This window comes from Pelobates fuscus, chromosome 10 (genome assembly GCF_036172605.1).
Source record: "Pelobates fuscus isolate aPelFus1 chromosome 10, aPelFus1.pri, whole genome shotgun sequence".
Taxonomy (NCBI): Eukaryota; Metazoa; Chordata; class Amphibia; order Anura; family Pelobatidae; genus Pelobates; species Pelobates fuscus.
Window position 1 is genome coordinate 113,142,306 of NC_086326.1, and position 17,035 is coordinate 113,159,340.

Here is a 17,035-nt window from a genome sequence, read left to right on the forward strand (position 1 = left end):
GAACCAGCTAGAGCAGATCTTAAAATGTGTCATCTATTTCTGTCATCTTGGAATGGCAGGTCGCTAGTCGTCCCCCCTATTTCTGATGACTCCCCGGTAGTTTGGACTGACGCATCGGGTGCCATAGACTACGCAGCTATTTTTCGTAATGGGTGTACGACTCTTGGCCACTAGAGACTACCACACTAGAGAACTTCAATACCACCTCAGCACTATTCAAAGTCTTCCCAATTGTAGCTGCTGCACACATATAGGGTAAAGAATGGAGTTGGCAGGCGGTCAGGTGCTTCTCAGATAATGTGGTGGCATGTGATATTATTAACAAAGGCCGCTCTTAGTCCCTTACCATAATGAAATTGGTAAGGAGACTTACCTGGCTAGCAGCAAACCTACAATTCTGTGTCTATTGCATTCACGTGCCTGGTGTTCAGAACAACGCAGCTGACGCTCTCTCACACTCTAATTTACAGGAGTTTTTCAGAATCCATCCATCGGCAAACGCACAGCCCAGACAACCGCCAAGCTTCACAGACCTAATCATGCTAAAAATACCCTTTTACTCCATAGTAAGTTGCTCGCACAGGCTGGCTTATCTCTTAATAAAAAGAAAGCATATTCAAGAGCATATGATTTAATCTGCCATTATATCACCCCCCTACCCTATACCCCCTGCCATTATACCACCACCCTCCCTGCCCTATACCCCCCTGCCATTATATCACCCCCGCCCTATACCCCCCTGACATTATATCACCACCACCCCTGCCCTATACCCCCTGCCATTATACCACCACCCTCCCTGCCCTATACCCCACACGGCCATTATACCCCCACCCTCCCTGCCATTATAATCCCCCCTGCCATAATAATCCCCCTGCCCTATACCCCCACCTCCCTGCCATTATAACAACCCCCTCCCTATACCCCCCACCATTATACTCCCACCCCTTTACCCCCACACCGCCTGCCCTATACTCCCACCTCACTGCCATTATAACCCCCCTGCCATTATACTCCAACCCCTCCTGCCCTATACCCAACCTCACTGCCATTATAACCCCAGAGCAGCCACCAAATGGTGAAACAGACCCTGCTGATCCTGCACCCTCCTAAATGGTAAGGTACTACTATACCCCCCTGCCCTATAATCCCCCTGCCATTATAACCCCACTCCCCTGCCCTATATCCCCCACCCTCCGTGCCATTATACCCTCACCCTCCCTGCCCTATTCCCCCATGCAATATCACACACGAAGTCCCAGACCCCAATCTACTCCGACCCACCCAGGCACATACAACTGTTCCTCTACTGTCACATAGACACATTACACACAGGCTCACATTCACAAATTACATATGCAGTCACACACAATGCACATACATACGCTGTCACAAACACATTTTTTTACACAAGGGACAAGGACAGATATATTCTGGGAGGCAGTGAGGTTAGTGCGCGCCCTGCAGTGAACCGGCAGCTGGGATAAGATGGCATCGTCATCACTACTGGGAGCACAAGTGAGATGTGCAGGAAGAGCGCCCAGCAGCAACCGTTAATCCCCATGGGGAAGATCCAAGAGCAAGGTAGGGAAGCTGGGTGGACATCATAATTACTAAATGTGTGTAAGAATGTGATTTTTGTGTGTGTTTATTGTGATTGTGTGTCTGTGATTAGGTGTATGTCTGGGATTGTGTGTGTATATAAATGTGTATGTGTTTAGTAGATAGCTCCCTTATTTGGTGTCCTTAAATATGTTAATCCCACATAAGGATAACAAATACGGGAGTTATCTACTAAACAACTGAAAGATTAAAATTAAGTAAAAGGCTTTTACATTTTGATCTTTTAGCAGTTTAGTAGATATTTTCCTAAATGTATGCTCTTATGTGAGATTTCCATATTTAAATATGCTAAATTAGAGTGCTCTTTAGATCTAAATATGGCAATCTCACATAGGGATATCAAATAGAGGAGTTATCTGCTAAACAAAGATCGAAGTTTAGAGGTGTCAGCCAGCGCAGAACAGGAAATCTGGGTGGCTAGTATGAATTATATGCAAATGTGTTGTCTGATTGTGTGTATATATTTGTGTATATGTGCACACATCTTAGCATTTTGCCAACACTACACAAAAGCACACCACTGCATTCAAACAACACTACAAACACACCTTTAAAATATCACCATGTTTTTGATATAACCACACCACTGCCCTATACTGCCAACATTACGCACAAATGCATGCCTGCATTCAAACGCCAACACTATACACCCCTACATTCACTCACACATTTTCCATACAAAAACCCATGCTTACATTTACATTTACATTTAGATGCACAAACACTGCTCAGTGCTACATTAATTGTAAAAAAAAAATTGGGTGTTTTTTTACATTTTAAGGGGGGAGGGGGGGGTGCCATAAGGAGGATCCGCCCCGGGTGCCAAATGCTCTAGGTACGCCCCTGCGACAAACCTAATTATCAAGTCCGCGGCTTACATAGCCTTTTATGGTTTCTTAAAGCGGCACTGTCATGCCGAATCCCGTTTTTTTTTTCAACCCCCTCCCGCCTCCACTACATCCAATTGACCCCCTAGTCACCCCCAAATGCCCCTAAGCCCCCCAGATTACCTCTTTTTTAATCTTTATTTTCTGCCCCGATCTTTATTCAGGGCAACATCTTTGTCTGGGTAGGTGAAGTCCCTGTGGGACACGTCATCTGCCCACACTAGACAGACTGTGAGATTCCCGCACATGCCCAGTGAAACACCAGGACATGCAAACGGGAATTTCATCTATTCATTCATTCATCAGACAGATGAATGGATAGAAAAAATCAGACAAACAAACTAACACTGTGTATCAGTGTTCGTTTGTTCGTTTGGTTTATTACAAGGAGGGAGTTACCGGCGTGCAGCTTCCTCCTTGTAATATGTACAGATAGAAGCGGCAAGTAGCAGTGCTCCCCGCCACTTCATAAGCCCCCCATGCCCCCTCACTCTATGACCCCCATAATAGCACAAGGGAGATTAAAATCTCCCAAATGCCCCTACTCGCTATACCGCGAGTAGGGGCATGTCTACTAAACAGTGAGCAGCCTGTGTCCTCCCCCCTCCACCCTGAGCGGCAGGTGGGGGCCATGAAGATAATGAGGGGGGGGACCTACTGCCCTCCCCCCCAGGCCCCCACCCCTGAGCGGCGGGTGGGGGCCATGAAGATAATGGGGGGGGACCTACTGTCCTCACCCCCCAGGCCCCCACCCCTGTGCGGTGGTTGGGCGCCATAATGATAATGAGGGGGGGGACCTACTGTCCTCCCCCCGGCCCCCACCCCTGAGCGGTGGGTAGGGGCCCCCTAAATAACAATAAGAGGGGAGACCTACTGTCCTCCCCCCTGGCCCCCACCCCTGAGCGGTGGGTGGGGGCCCTAAATAAAGAGAGGGGAAGACCTACTGTCCTCACCCCAGCCCCCACCCCTGAGTGGTGGGTGGGGGCCCTAGATAAGAATGGTGGGGGGACCTACCATCCTCCCCCCGTCCCCCACCCCTGAGCGGTGGGTGGGGGCCCCCTAAATAACAATAAGAGGGGAGACCTACTGTCCTCCCCCCCTGGCCCCCACCCCTGAGCGGTGGGTGGGGGCCCTAAATAAAGATGGGGGGGACCTACTGTCCCCTCCCCCTGGCCCCCACCCCATAGCAGTGGGTGGGGGCCTTAAATAAAGATAGATGGGGGATCTACTGTCCTCCCCCCCGGCCCCCACCCCTGAGCGGTGGGTGGGGGCCCTAAATAAGAATAGTGGGGGGGGGGGGACCTACCATCCTCCCCCTGGCCCCCACCCCTGAGCGGTCGGTGGGGGCCCTAATAAAACAATACGGGGGGGGGCCTACTGTCCCCCCCGGTCCCCACACCTGAGTGGCGGGTGAGGGCCCTACATGAAAATCCCCCCCCCAATCAAGGTGACTAGGGCTCCCAAGCCCCTAGTCACCCCTCCACCCACCCAAATCAAACTATGCCCTACCTACCCCCCCTCACCCTAAAAATAGTGAGGGGGGAATAAAATAACTAACCTGTAAAAAAAAAAAATCAAACTTACCATTTGACGTCTTCTTTTTTCTAAAATCTTCTTTTTTCAGCCCCAAAAAAGGCCAAATAAAAAGCCATCATACCCGTCGAACTTAAAATAAAATAAAAAACCTGAGCGCAAAAAAAAAAAAAAAACCTGACGAAAAATAAAAAACCTGAGCGCAAAAAAATAATCCATCTTCACCCATGGAGGGCTCCGCGCAGACTAAGCTACGCAGGGCGGGGGAAGGCTTATAAAGCCTTGCCCCGCCCTGCAATTAGGCTAAGAACACTCTGATTGGTGGGTTTAAGCCAATCAGACTGCTCTTTGTCATTTTACACAGCGTGGGAAAGTTCTTTGGAATTTTCCCACGTTGTGTAAAATGACACAGAGCACTGCGCAAGGGGGGGGGGGGGGTATTAGGTTTTTTGGTTTTTTTTTTTTACAGTGAGCAGCCACAGGCTGCTCACTGCTTAGTAGACATGCCCCTACTCGCGGTATAGCGAGTAGGGGCATATTATTTACTAATACTAAGTAATCTTTACTTAGTATTAGTAAATGTGGCTGAAAGACCAATTTAGGTCTTTCAGCCTTTTAGTAGATAACTCCCTAATTCCCATGGTATTAGGGAGCTATCTACTAAGCGGCTGCAAGATTAGAATGAAATTGCGATCCGAAGAAAGTGACGAATTGCGTTCTAAAAGAAACAAACATACTGTTCTCATTCAGTTAGAACGCAATTCGGCAGTTTCGTCTAAAATGACAGGAAGCATCGTGGGAACACTGAGGAAAGGTGAGAATTATGGGAAAATTTCTCTGACCAGCAGAAATGAAGCACACTTTGCTCCTCCGCTGGTCAGAGCTGGTCAAGCGGAGGAATCCTCCATAAGGCAAAGAGTCCCTATAGATCCTGAGAGAGGGGGAGAAGAGGAAGTGATTGAGGAAAGGTAAGTTCGGCATGACAGTGCAGCTTTAAGACCTAAAGAATTCTCTGTGGAAAAGGCATCCGACTTTAAGTCATGCCTTCAGCAAAAACAACTACCGTATATACTCGAGTATAAGCCGACCCGAATATAAGCCGAGGCCCCTAATTTTTCCCCCAAAAACTGGGAAAACTTATTGACTCGAGTATAAGACTAGGGTGGGAAATGCAGCAGCTACTGGTAAATTTCTAAATAAAATTAGATCCTAAAAAAAATATATTAATTGAATATTTATTTACAGTGTGTGTATAATGAATGCAGTGTGTGCGTATGAGTGCAGCGTGTGTGTGTATGAGTGCAGCGTGTGTGTATGAGTGCAGCGTGTGTGTATGAGTGCAGTGTGTGTATGAGTGCAGCGTGTGTGTGTATGAGTGCAGTGTGTGTATGAGTGCAGCGTGTGTGTGTATGAGTGCAGCGTGTGTATGAGTGCAGTGTGTGTGTGTATGAATGCAGTGTGTGTGTGTGTATGAATGCAGTGTGTGTGAGTGCAGTGTGTGTGTATGAGTGCAGTGTGTGTATGAATGCAGTGTGTGTATGAATGCAGTGTATGAATGCAGTGTGTGCAGGGCCGGTGCAAGGATATTTGCCCCCCCCATATGTCCTGACCTCCCCTCCTCCTCCCTCAGTGGTCCTTACCTCCCCACCCCCGTGTTCCTTCACCCCCCTCCCCCAGTGGTCCTGACTCACCCCTCCCCTAGTGGTCCTTACTTCCCCCTCCCCTCCCCTAGTGGTCCTTATCCCCCCTCCCTCCCCTAGTGGTCCTTATCCCCCCCCCTCCCTCCCCTAGTGGTCCTTATCCCCCCCTCCCTCCCATAGTGGTCCTTATCCCCCCCTTCCCTCCCATAGTGGTCCTTATCCCCCCCCTCCCTCCCATAGTGGTCCTTATCCCCCCCCTCCCTCCCATAGTGGTCCTTATACCCCTTTTTTTTTTATTATTATTTTTTTTATTTTTCGTCCCCCCTCCCTGCTTGATACATGGCAGGGAGGGGGGCTCTCCTTCCCTGGTGGTCCAGTGGCAGTTCAGTGGGGGCCGCGCCGCGGCTCTCGCGAGACTTACACTGGGAGCTGACCGAGGTGCTGAACGGACGGCGCGGAGGAGGAGAGAGCTGACAGGAGCTGCAGAACAGGTAAGTACAGCTCTGCCAGCCCCCCTCTCCCCCGGTCTGTATTATGGCAATGCAAATTGCCATAATACAGACCTTGACTCGAGTATAAGCCGAGTTGGGGTTTTTCAGCCCAAAAAATGGGCTGAAAAACTCGGCTTATACTCGAGTATATACGGTAATTAAAAAACAGGACCACTACATTTTGTCATTTTCCCATACCAAAACGAACCAAACTGGTCCACCAGTAGAGATTAAATATTATCCTACTTCTACTAAATGGTGTCCAATCCATGTTTTGGATAAACTAGTGGAATCCCAACTCACTTCCAACCCTGATTCCCTACTAATGGCCATTCAAGGAAAACCCCTAACCACCAAACAATTCATACTTTACATTCGTACGTTATTACTCCGGCTAGGACAACCCACATTCATTCTCTGGCCATTCATTCAATATTGGAGCAGCCACATCTGCCTCCGGTAATCACGTACCAAAACATATCATTAAAAATATGGGTCGGTGGAAATCATCCGCATACAACAGATACATCCCTAATCCTGAGAAAGAAATAAGATTGGCTTTCCGTGAAATGTCTAAGTAATGGTATGCCTAAATAAATGTATCTGACTTAAAGAATAGCTTCTCATACTTTTGCCCTCTTTTACAGGTCTAACCTCGGCACACCTCAACTGACTTTGCTCTTACTACATGTTGCTTCTTTCTTATTATTTCATATGTCCTCTAAATGTGCCGTACACAAATAGATATATATATATATATATATATAAAAAATTTTAGTTAATGTTTTTTTGCATAAAAAGGCCCACTAAAATTCTCAGCACCTGGTCCAGTCCATGAAACAACACATTATAAATGTTAATCATATTGACCCATAGGGATGTGCATGGGCAAAAAATTTGGTTCGTTTTGGCACTTCTGAAATTCTGGACTTCGGCAATTTGGGACTTCGGCACTTTGGTTCGGTTCGACTTCGGCAATTTGGGACTTCAGGAATTCCCTAACCCTACACCTAACACTAAACCCAGGGGTAGGGCTAGGGGTTAAGCTAGGGTTAGGGTTAGATTCATAGAAACATGGAATGTGACGGCAGATAAGAACCATTCGGCCCATCTAGTCTGACCAATTTTCTAAATACTTTCATTAGTCCCTAGCCTTAACTTATAGTTAGGATAGCCTTATGCCTATCCCATGCATGCTTAAACTCCTTTACTGTGTTAACCTCTACCACTTCAGCTGGAAGGCTATTCCGTGAATCCACTACCCTCTCAGAAAAGTAATACTTCCTGACATTATTTTTAAACCTTTGCCCCTCTAATTGAAGACTATGTCCTCTTGTTGAGGTAGTTTTTCTTCTGTTAAATATGTTCTTCTGCTTTACTGTGTTGATTCCCTTTATGTATTTAAAATGTTTCTATCATATCCCCCCCTGTCTCGTCTTTCCTCCAAGCTATACATGTTAAGATCCTTTAACCATTCCTTTTTTTTTATATCCTGCAATCCTTGAACCAGTTTAGTAGCCCTTCTCTGAACTCTCTCTAAAGTATCAATATCCTTCTGAAGAAACGGTCTCCAGTACTGCGTACAATACTCCAAGTTAGGTCTCACCAGCGTTCTATACAATGGCATGTGCACTTCCCTCTTTCTACTGCTAATACCTCTCCCTATACGGAAAGGTATTAGCAGTAGAAAGAGGGAAGTGCTCATGCCAATGTACAGTACACTGGTGAGACCTCACTTGGAGTATTGTACGTAGTACTGGAGAACTAAATACCATTTCCTGCTGCTCTTACATTGTTTGCTTACCTTTAAGTCATCTGAAATAATCACCCCTAAACCCCTTTCCTCAGATGTTCAGGTTAGGACTCTATCAAATATTATGTACTCTGCCCTTGGGTTTTTACGTCAAAGATGCATTATCTTGCACTTATCCACATTAAATGTCAGTTGCCACAACTCTGACCATTTTTCTAGTTTACCTAAATCATTTGCCATTTGGCTTATCCCTCCTGGAACATCAACCCTGTTACATATCTTAGTATCATCAGCAAAAAGACATGCCTTACCATCAAGACCTTCTGCAATATCACTAATAAAAATATTAAAGAGGATGGGTCCAAGTACAGATCCCTTAGGTACCCCACTGGTGACAAGCCCAAGCTTCGAATATACTCCATTGACTACAACCCTCTGTTGCCTGTCACTCAGCCACTGCCTTACCCATTCAACAATATTGGAATCCAAACTTAAATATTGCAATTTATTGATAAGCCTTCTATGTGCAACAGTGTCAAAAGCCTTATTGAAATCTAGGTAAGCAATGTCTACTGCACCACCCTGATCTATTATTTTAGTTACCCAATCAGAGAACTCAATAAGATTAGTTTGGCATGATCTCCCTGAAGTAAACTTGTGTTGTCTCTGATCTTGAAATCCATGTGTTTTTGGATGTTCAACAATCCTATCCTTTAACATGGTTTCCATCACTTTCCCCACTACAGAAGTAAGGCTTACTGGCCTATAGTTGCCCGACTCCTCCCTTCTACCTTTTTTGTGAATGGGCACAACATTTGCTAACTTCCAATCTTCTGGGACTACTCCTGTTAACAATTATTGGTTAAATAAATAAATTCCTGTCATCATTCCCTTAATTTTCCCTCCCTCTCCTGTTTTTCCACTTTTCAGAAAGCCAAAGCACTTCGGCACTTTGGCCATTCGGTTCAGTTTGGCACTTCCGAAATTTTGCAATTCGGACATTCAGAAGCATCCGAATGTCCGAATTGCCAAAACCGAAACAAATTGCACATATCTACTGACCCACATATATACATAAACACAAATGCAACGCTGCTCTGAATTCCCTACAAATATCTTCTTTCTAAACATTTCCCTGCCAAGCTTCTTTAATTCATTATAATAGAAATCATGCTGTTGTAGTAACACTACAAACAGACTTTTTTCCCTCCAGCAATTACGGACGATGAAAACACAGACCAGCGAATGCTGCACTCAGATGTTGTCCTCCTCTTGGCAAGCAAGACTTCAACTATTTCTATTTTACATTACCAACAATTTCTGTTAATTTCAGTGGACACTTTAAGCACTTGTGACACTATAAACACTACAGCTTTCTTTAGTGGTTATTGGTGCCATGAGTTCAATGGCACGAGCCCAAGGTGCATGCGACCTCTCCATCATCAGCTTGCTTTTGCGTTTCACCAATGAGCTGCAGGTTATGTGTATCTGGGATTTACAATGTGCATGTAAATAGTCTGTAAAGCTAGTTGTATGTGTGTGCCTGTAGGCGCTATATATGTGTTTGTGTAGGAAATGTAGTGCGTGTGTGTTTGCGCATGTTGACAATTTTTTGCATGTGAAGAGGGAAGAATGTAGTATTTGTTTTAATGAAGTTAAGTACTATTCATTTTGCTTATCATGGCAAAATTAAACACGATCTAGATGGGGTAGGGATTGGAGCAGCTGGTCTGCATTTCTTCCCAGTGCTAACAGTGTATTTCTACTGCAAAACTGGCACTACTAAAACAGAAGAACACAGCAACTCTGCAATACATTTAGAGATGCTAATCTCTCAGGTGCAAGGCACTAGGCAAAGAAGCAGATTCTGGACTCACAGCCATCAGTGTGCACTCAACCCTGCATGGGCTGGCTAGGGATAACGTTTCATCTCATCAGCCTTGGGCCGAAAGGCTAGAGTTTTACTGGATTAATACTTATATTTCTCTTTTATTTTAATTTGTTTTACAGAAGCCATTTAACCTTCATTAATTCTATCTGCTCTTATCTCCCTACACCTTCCATCCACAGGTCCTTCTGTCCTCTCCTCTCCTCCACCTGCTCCTTCTTCCTTGTCCTCTCCTCTTCCTGGTCCTTCTGCCTTGTCTACTCTTTATTTCCTTGTGACCCATTCCTCCTACACTTGTCCATCCTTCACAATACTCTCCTCAATCTCCTGCACAGCTGCCTCATATTGCCAATAAGTATAATACATATGTACAGTGGTCTACTAACCAGGGGAGAATGATGGTGGCCTTGTTGGATTGTATACTTGTGCACGGTGAAAACATATACAGGTGATACTCGAAAAATTAAAATATCGTGCAAAAGTTAATTGATTTCAGTAATGCAATGTAAAAGGGGAAACTAATATATGAGATAGACTAATTACATACAAAGCAAGATAGTTCAAGCCGTGATTTGGCATAAGTGCAATGATTATGGCTTAAAGCTCATGAAAACCCCATATCCACAATCTCATGCCGCATTGAAGCAGTAATTGCAGCAAAAGGGGCCCAAACCAAGTACCGAGTCCTTATGCATGCTTATACTTTTCAGAGGTCCGATATTGTTCTATGTACACTCCTTGTTTTATTGATTGCATGTAATATTCTAATTTACTGAGATTGTGAATTTGAGGTTTTCATGAGCTGTGAGCCATAATCATCACACTTATGAAAAATCATGGCTTGAACTATCTTGCTTTGCATGTTTCAAATATTAGTTTCCCCTTTTACGTTGCATTACTGAAATAAACAGTGGTGTCTCTAGGATTCATTTTTAGGGGGGGCACATTTAACCCCGCCCTCGCCGCAGTTTGACCCTGTCCCTGCCGCATGTTAAGCCCCGCCCCCGACACAATGTGTTGGTGTTTTTTTTAATAATCCCTGGTGGAGGATTCATTATTTTCCACCAGGGATTATTTAAAAACAAGCACATTTCCCTTGATACAGTGCCATAGTTGCCAACATTTGAAAAATAATTCCAAGGACATTTTGCACTACAGCTATCAATTACTGTCTGTGTATAATATCCCTGACAGTCAGTGTTCTCTGTATAATACAGGGTTGTGTGTATAATAAATTGGGACAGTCAGTGCTACCTGTACAGTGCTGCTCTATGTATAATACAGGTCTGTTTGTGTATAATATCCCAAGACAGAGAGCAGCACTATACAGGGAACACTGATTGTCCCAAGATATTATACAGACACAGACCTGTATTATACTAAGAGCAGCACTATACAGGAAGCATTGATTATCCCGGGATATTATACACACAGAGATCTGTATTATACAGAGAACAGCACTATAGTATTATACAGATAGCTGAGAATATACCCCATGTCCCAATCTCTAGACTACTAGTACCTGTCAACAGCAGCTCCCAGATGCGTGTAATATGGCTAAAGTGTGCAGCAGCTCACTTAGATGATTCTGCGGTAAAGCGCACTCGCTGGCAAAGCCAAACTGGGAATCCAAAGCAGCCCAGGAAAAAAATGTATGCCATTCCTACAAGTCAATATATATATATATATATAGAGAGAGAGAGTAGGTAAACAAAGGTAGCACTCTTGGGTCTTTTCAAATAGCAAATAAAAGTATTTATTCCATAAAAAGGAATACAGTAAATTGACCGACGTTTCGACCCGTTCGGGTCTTCCGCAAGGTCGAGGAAGACCCGAACGGGTCGAAACGTCGGTCAATTTACTGTATACTTTTTTATGGAATAAATACTTTTATTATACAATCAGCGTGGAAGTGCACCAGGGCACAATTTTTCAACTTCAAAGTATCAGCAAGGGTGAGTGCCATTCACACTTCATACTATATATATATATATATATATATATATATATATAGTACAATGAGCACACAAGCTCACTGACATGCGCATAGGCTCACTAGCAGACACACACACACACAAGCATATCAAGCTTACCTGTCACTGGAGGCTGTTGCTGGGGTTCAGACAGCCATCTTCTTGCCATTCCAGCAGCAGCAAGGTCTGCTGCTTAATGGTGGGGGCGGGGCTTATGTGTGTGGGGCGGGGCTTGGTTTGTGGGCGGGGCCTGTGCCGGGGAGCCTGTCAGTGCTCCGTTCCAGCTGCTCTGTCCTGCATTCCCTCGGGCTGTAACACACTGTTACAGTCCGTGGGAATAGAATTTAAACGCATGTCCAGCAGGTTGTCGGCATTTGGGGGGGCACAAGGGGGACACAGCATGATGTAGGGGGGGCCATGCCCCCCTCCGGCCCCCCCTAGCGACGCCACTGGTAATAAATTAACTTTTGCACGATATTCTAATTTTTCAAATATCACCTGTGTGTATATGTAAATGTGGAGTGGAGCACTGGCCCACCCTACTCTCCAAGTGCTCCACCCCAGGGCCCAAATATACACATATTTAAAGTGCAATATTCATTTTAACATAACACATTTCCCTGGGGCTAATTACACAAAGTAGGAACCTTGCAAAATCTGGGGAGGTATATAGATTCCCTCCAACACAATTGCTTGCTTTCGGTCACAATAGTTATAAATGAATATAGAATTTTGTAAAATTATTTTTACTCTCTATTTTTCACTTCATCTGTGAATAAAATCAACACTTAGAGGCTGTCCCTTAACTATCAATCAACTTTTTTTTTTTAAATCATTCAGCTCTTTTTAGAAGCCCTAATTACGTATCATATGAAACTGTTCATCCATTCTCTATTTTGTTTGTTCCATGATTCAGTCATATGGCAATTCAGAAACACAGAATTCAGACAAGCTGCAATTGCCCAAAATTTGCATGTATCATAATTCATTTGAAACTATATGCACAAGTCTATTAGATTGTGCTTCCAAGGTACCTTGCATAAAACCCCATTAGCAACTAAAAGTACAGTTCCTTTGTTGCTTCTAAGAAATGCTATCATGAATTAGTAGTCCTTAGGGGAAATTCTGTATTTTTGTTTGTTAATACTAACTTCAAACTCTATTTGTCAAATTTCATTGACCAATTTCATTTTTGATCGTTACATTTAAAAATAAATGATGCAGCCAGCTATTGATCATTTCCAATATTACGCTATGACTCTGAGATGACTTTCCAATCAGGCTTATATTCTAAAACAATTGATGTTGGCATATGTTCATTTGTTAATTCTAATGACACACCATCAATTTAATAGCCTCTTAAATTTCAGCTCTTACATTTCATACTAAATATAGACACAGACATTTACTCATTGGTCAATTCTAATATCATGTATTATTCCGTGTCCTTTATTCTATTTAATTAATTTAACTATGCTATTTTTCATTATCAATTGCACTCATATTAGTCATATTCTTACCTTAGTTCTTGGAGGGAACACAATGATTGCTTCAATCCATCATACAATTTCTTTTTTCCTGAGTCCTGAAAATTATTCCATGAAAGGTCCAATAAAATCAATGAATGGTTTGAAGTTAAGACCATGAGAAGATTCTCACAACATGATGACTTTAGATGACAATCCCTCAAACTGCAAGAATATAATAAGTAGTGTGAATTATAGCTTGCTAAGACTAGCGTATGCTGAACTTTTGTTTTTTATAGATTACGACAATCAGTAACAATCAGTAATTGAGTGCATTAGAGATATCTTTGCCAGAAGCTCAAGGAAGCAGGCTGAAGGGTCAGTGTTAGGACCCGCTTAGGGGGGGTCTGCCTTGACGTTGGCAGGCGGGCATCCCTCCAATGGCCATTGGAGCAACTAAATGACCTCCATTTGTCTAAATATACATAGGGATTAAGGAAAAAGCGCAAGTAACATTTTCTTTTCTTTGGTTTTTACTATATATTGGGGCTGATGTGTGTTGTAGTCCTTGCTGCTTAAGCGCAGGACTTCTCTTTTTGTATCTGTATTTACTTTGTATCACACAGCCTGGTTACAATGCTGCTACCCATCCCATGTGTTCCCTATTAAGGGTTAATAAGTAAAGGGGTGTATATAAAAAATACCCCTTTCTGTCTCATTAGAGATATCTTTGCCAGAAGCTCAAGGAAGCAGGCTGAAGGGTCAGTGTTAGGACCCGCTTAGGGGGGGGTCTGCCTTGACGTTGGCAGGCGGGCATCCCTCCAATGGCCATTGGAGCAACTAAATGACCTCCATTTGTCTAAATATACATAGGGATTAAGGAAAAAGCGCAAGTAACATTTTCTTTTCTTTGGTTTTTACTATATATTGGGGCTGATGTGTGTTGTAGTCCTTGCTGCTTAAGCGCAGGACTTCTCTTTTTGTATTAGTAATTGAGTGCTATTGATAGAAATGATGTATACTTTTCAACTAATTTTAAAATGGAAATCTCATAGTAGTGTTTGTGACACATAAAGTGTAACAAAGCAATGTTTACAAACTATATAGTGAAGAAGAAAAGTGAAGCACAACTCATTTAAGAGAACCAGCCAGCCCCAGTCCAGTTTATCTCATGGACAGTGTATATCGTGAATATGTAGACATACTGTCCTTGATCACAATTCAACACGTATTCCATTAATAACTTTTTCTGAACTTTGTGATATTTTTGTTTTGTAATTGCGTTGACAACACGCTTATATTTCACCAATCTTTTCCTCCCAATAATGTTGGAGAAGTTAGTAATCATTATTGACCAAAAAAACAAGTTTAACTACATTCTTTAACATCAATAACATAATCTTGCAATTGGTACGTTAGGAATATGGATGTGTATTACTAACACTAGAGTTCCCTGGTGGCCATTTAGGTGACTGGCCCCCACCTGCAGGAAATAAAAAAGTTGCTTTAACTCATAATTAACTTGGTTGAGATGGATTTACTGCCCATGGGTAATACTGCTAGCTAATGATCAAGGTCAGTATTCACTGCTCTTGAGTTCTTATGTGAGGTGTGTTCAGGTTAATTAATATGTGTATGTTCTGGCCAACAAGCTGCAAACCTGATGGATGGGCCTACCATAGACTTAATATGTCATCAACAAGGAAGCCTCAGACATTTCACAGCCAAACAAGTATACATGAACATTTGACTGGTACTGTATATGGAAACATGTGAGTGCATGATTTTCACATGAAAACAGTTCTTCAACAGGTGTACTGCACAACAGATAATATTTCACCTAAGCTCCTGTAGTCTACAGGTGTGGCATACAAGTCCACTACAGAGAAACTGTACTCCAGTGTCCTGAATTTTGTTCCCACTCAGGTCCAGGTTGATCAAAGTGTTGCTTGTAATAATAACAGAGCTGAGGTCTTCACATGCAGACTGAGTTAGGCCACAATGAGGTACCCTGTGAATAGATTATACAAACACAGCAAAATTTAGATATACTATTATCATTTTTTTATTATTATATCATTGCAGCAAAAGAGTATCATGGAATTGAATTATAGGAAGTGGTATTGTGATTTCTGCTTAGAAACACAGTTTCATAATTTTCTGTGTGCTCTACTTCTTCTTTTATAATGTGAAATATTCCAGTATGCTGATTATTGGAATTTGAGAAGCTAAACAAAGTTGACTAGAGTTTTTTTTTTTTTTAACAGTATTACACATGGGTAATTGTCTGGAGATCACATGAATAGCTATAGCCATTTATGCATAACATTTTCTCTAGTTTACTTTTCTTATAATTTTGTGCATTCTTTTTATTGTTTTCTTTTTAAAATCAGCCCTTGATCCCTTCCTGTTTTATCATTATTTCCTGATCATAACTTTTTTCTTCTTTCACATTTTAATCAAGTGCTTAGGTGCTTGTATTGTAGCAGGAATGTAGGTGGCTGGTCGCTGACCTGGCTTGGAATCCTGACCTACTATATCATCCTTCCCTTTTCTTCTGGCACCAGAAACAATCGCCACCACAATTCTTCAGTGTAAGATTTGGTCCTCTACCTACTGCACATATAAAAAGATGCTTTTGGCTCATAGGCCCACGCAATTTAAGCTCAAAGTGCACAGGTCTGCTGTCATCATGACCACCATACAACAGAGACAGCACTCCTAGTCAGGGGGCAAAAAAACACAAGATGCTTTACTGAACACAAGGATTAGCCTCCGATAACTTTACATTCAACTTAAAATGACAACCAAAACAATATATGCAAACATATACAAATTATCTAGATTAACATTCTCACAACAATGCCAATAGAGAATGACTTGAATGACAGTGACACTTTTAGAAGACAAGCCTGTTACATGCATAACTTGGGGAAATATTTTACATGCACATTTTGATTGTGTCAAATAGGACAAAGTCAAGACTGCAGCCATACATGAACCATAAACAGAGCTTTTGAGAACTCTGAGAATGTTTTTGCTCACTTGTGTCATTACAGAGAGAACGTAAGGGCAATGCGTTTGCTTAGGGTCTTCCTAAGTTAAAAAGGTAATCTAGTTGTGGACACCACGCTCATTCTGAGAAATATCAGCTGTACTTTGCTGACAAGGCCCAAAAAGGCCAAAACAGTCACTTTCCAGCATTTTATATCCTTATAATAGGGATCCGTCTGACATGCAAATGGTATAGTCTCTATCTGAAATTAAACAAGTGAGCTAAAACTATGGCAAGTTATTGAGTTTCTCTGAATGTTTTCCCATTCTTATATTGTCTATAGATGAAACATGCTTGCTATGGAATGCATTACATATGATCTATCCAGTGAAGAAGGAACTGCACATTAAGAGCAGAAAATGCATTGTGAGAGGTCAGGTAGGTCATCACAAACCTTTTACTCACCTAAGTGCAAATAAATGCATTAATTGCCTCTGCACATTATCCATATAATGATATTTGCAAAAAGAGCATGGTGAAAGGTTAGGTAGGTAATCACATATTAACATTCTGCATAATTTGTGATGCACATCTTCTACCTATTTATTATAGGAGAACCTGTTTGTAAACACTACCACTCTTCTATTACAAATGATTATATCAATAACATACTGCCAATTGCTACAATTTCAGGCACAGTCTCTCTAATCTCATTATTTCTAAAAAATTTCAACACCTCTCCATCAGACAAACTACTTATATCTCAATATATAATTTGCTTAATTT

General features: G+C 42.6%; 1 protein-coding gene across 1 annotated transcript in view; it reads right to left on the reverse strand.

Moving 5' to 3' along the window:
• The window catches only part of LOC134575593 (NACHT, LRR and PYD domains-containing protein 3-like), a 180,401-nt gene that overhangs the window by 71,807 nt on the left and 91,559 nt on the right, over window positions 1-17,035 (reverse strand). Inside the window, exons 12-13 of the mRNA XM_063434914.1 lie at window positions 15,095-15,265; window positions 13,309-13,479 (exon numbers count right to left, since the gene is read on the reverse strand). Of these exons, the coding sequence (XP_063290984.1) occupies window positions 13,309-13,479; window positions 15,095-15,265 (342 nt within the window). The remainder of the gene's footprint in view (window positions 1-13,308; window positions 13,480-15,094; window positions 15,266-17,035) is intronic.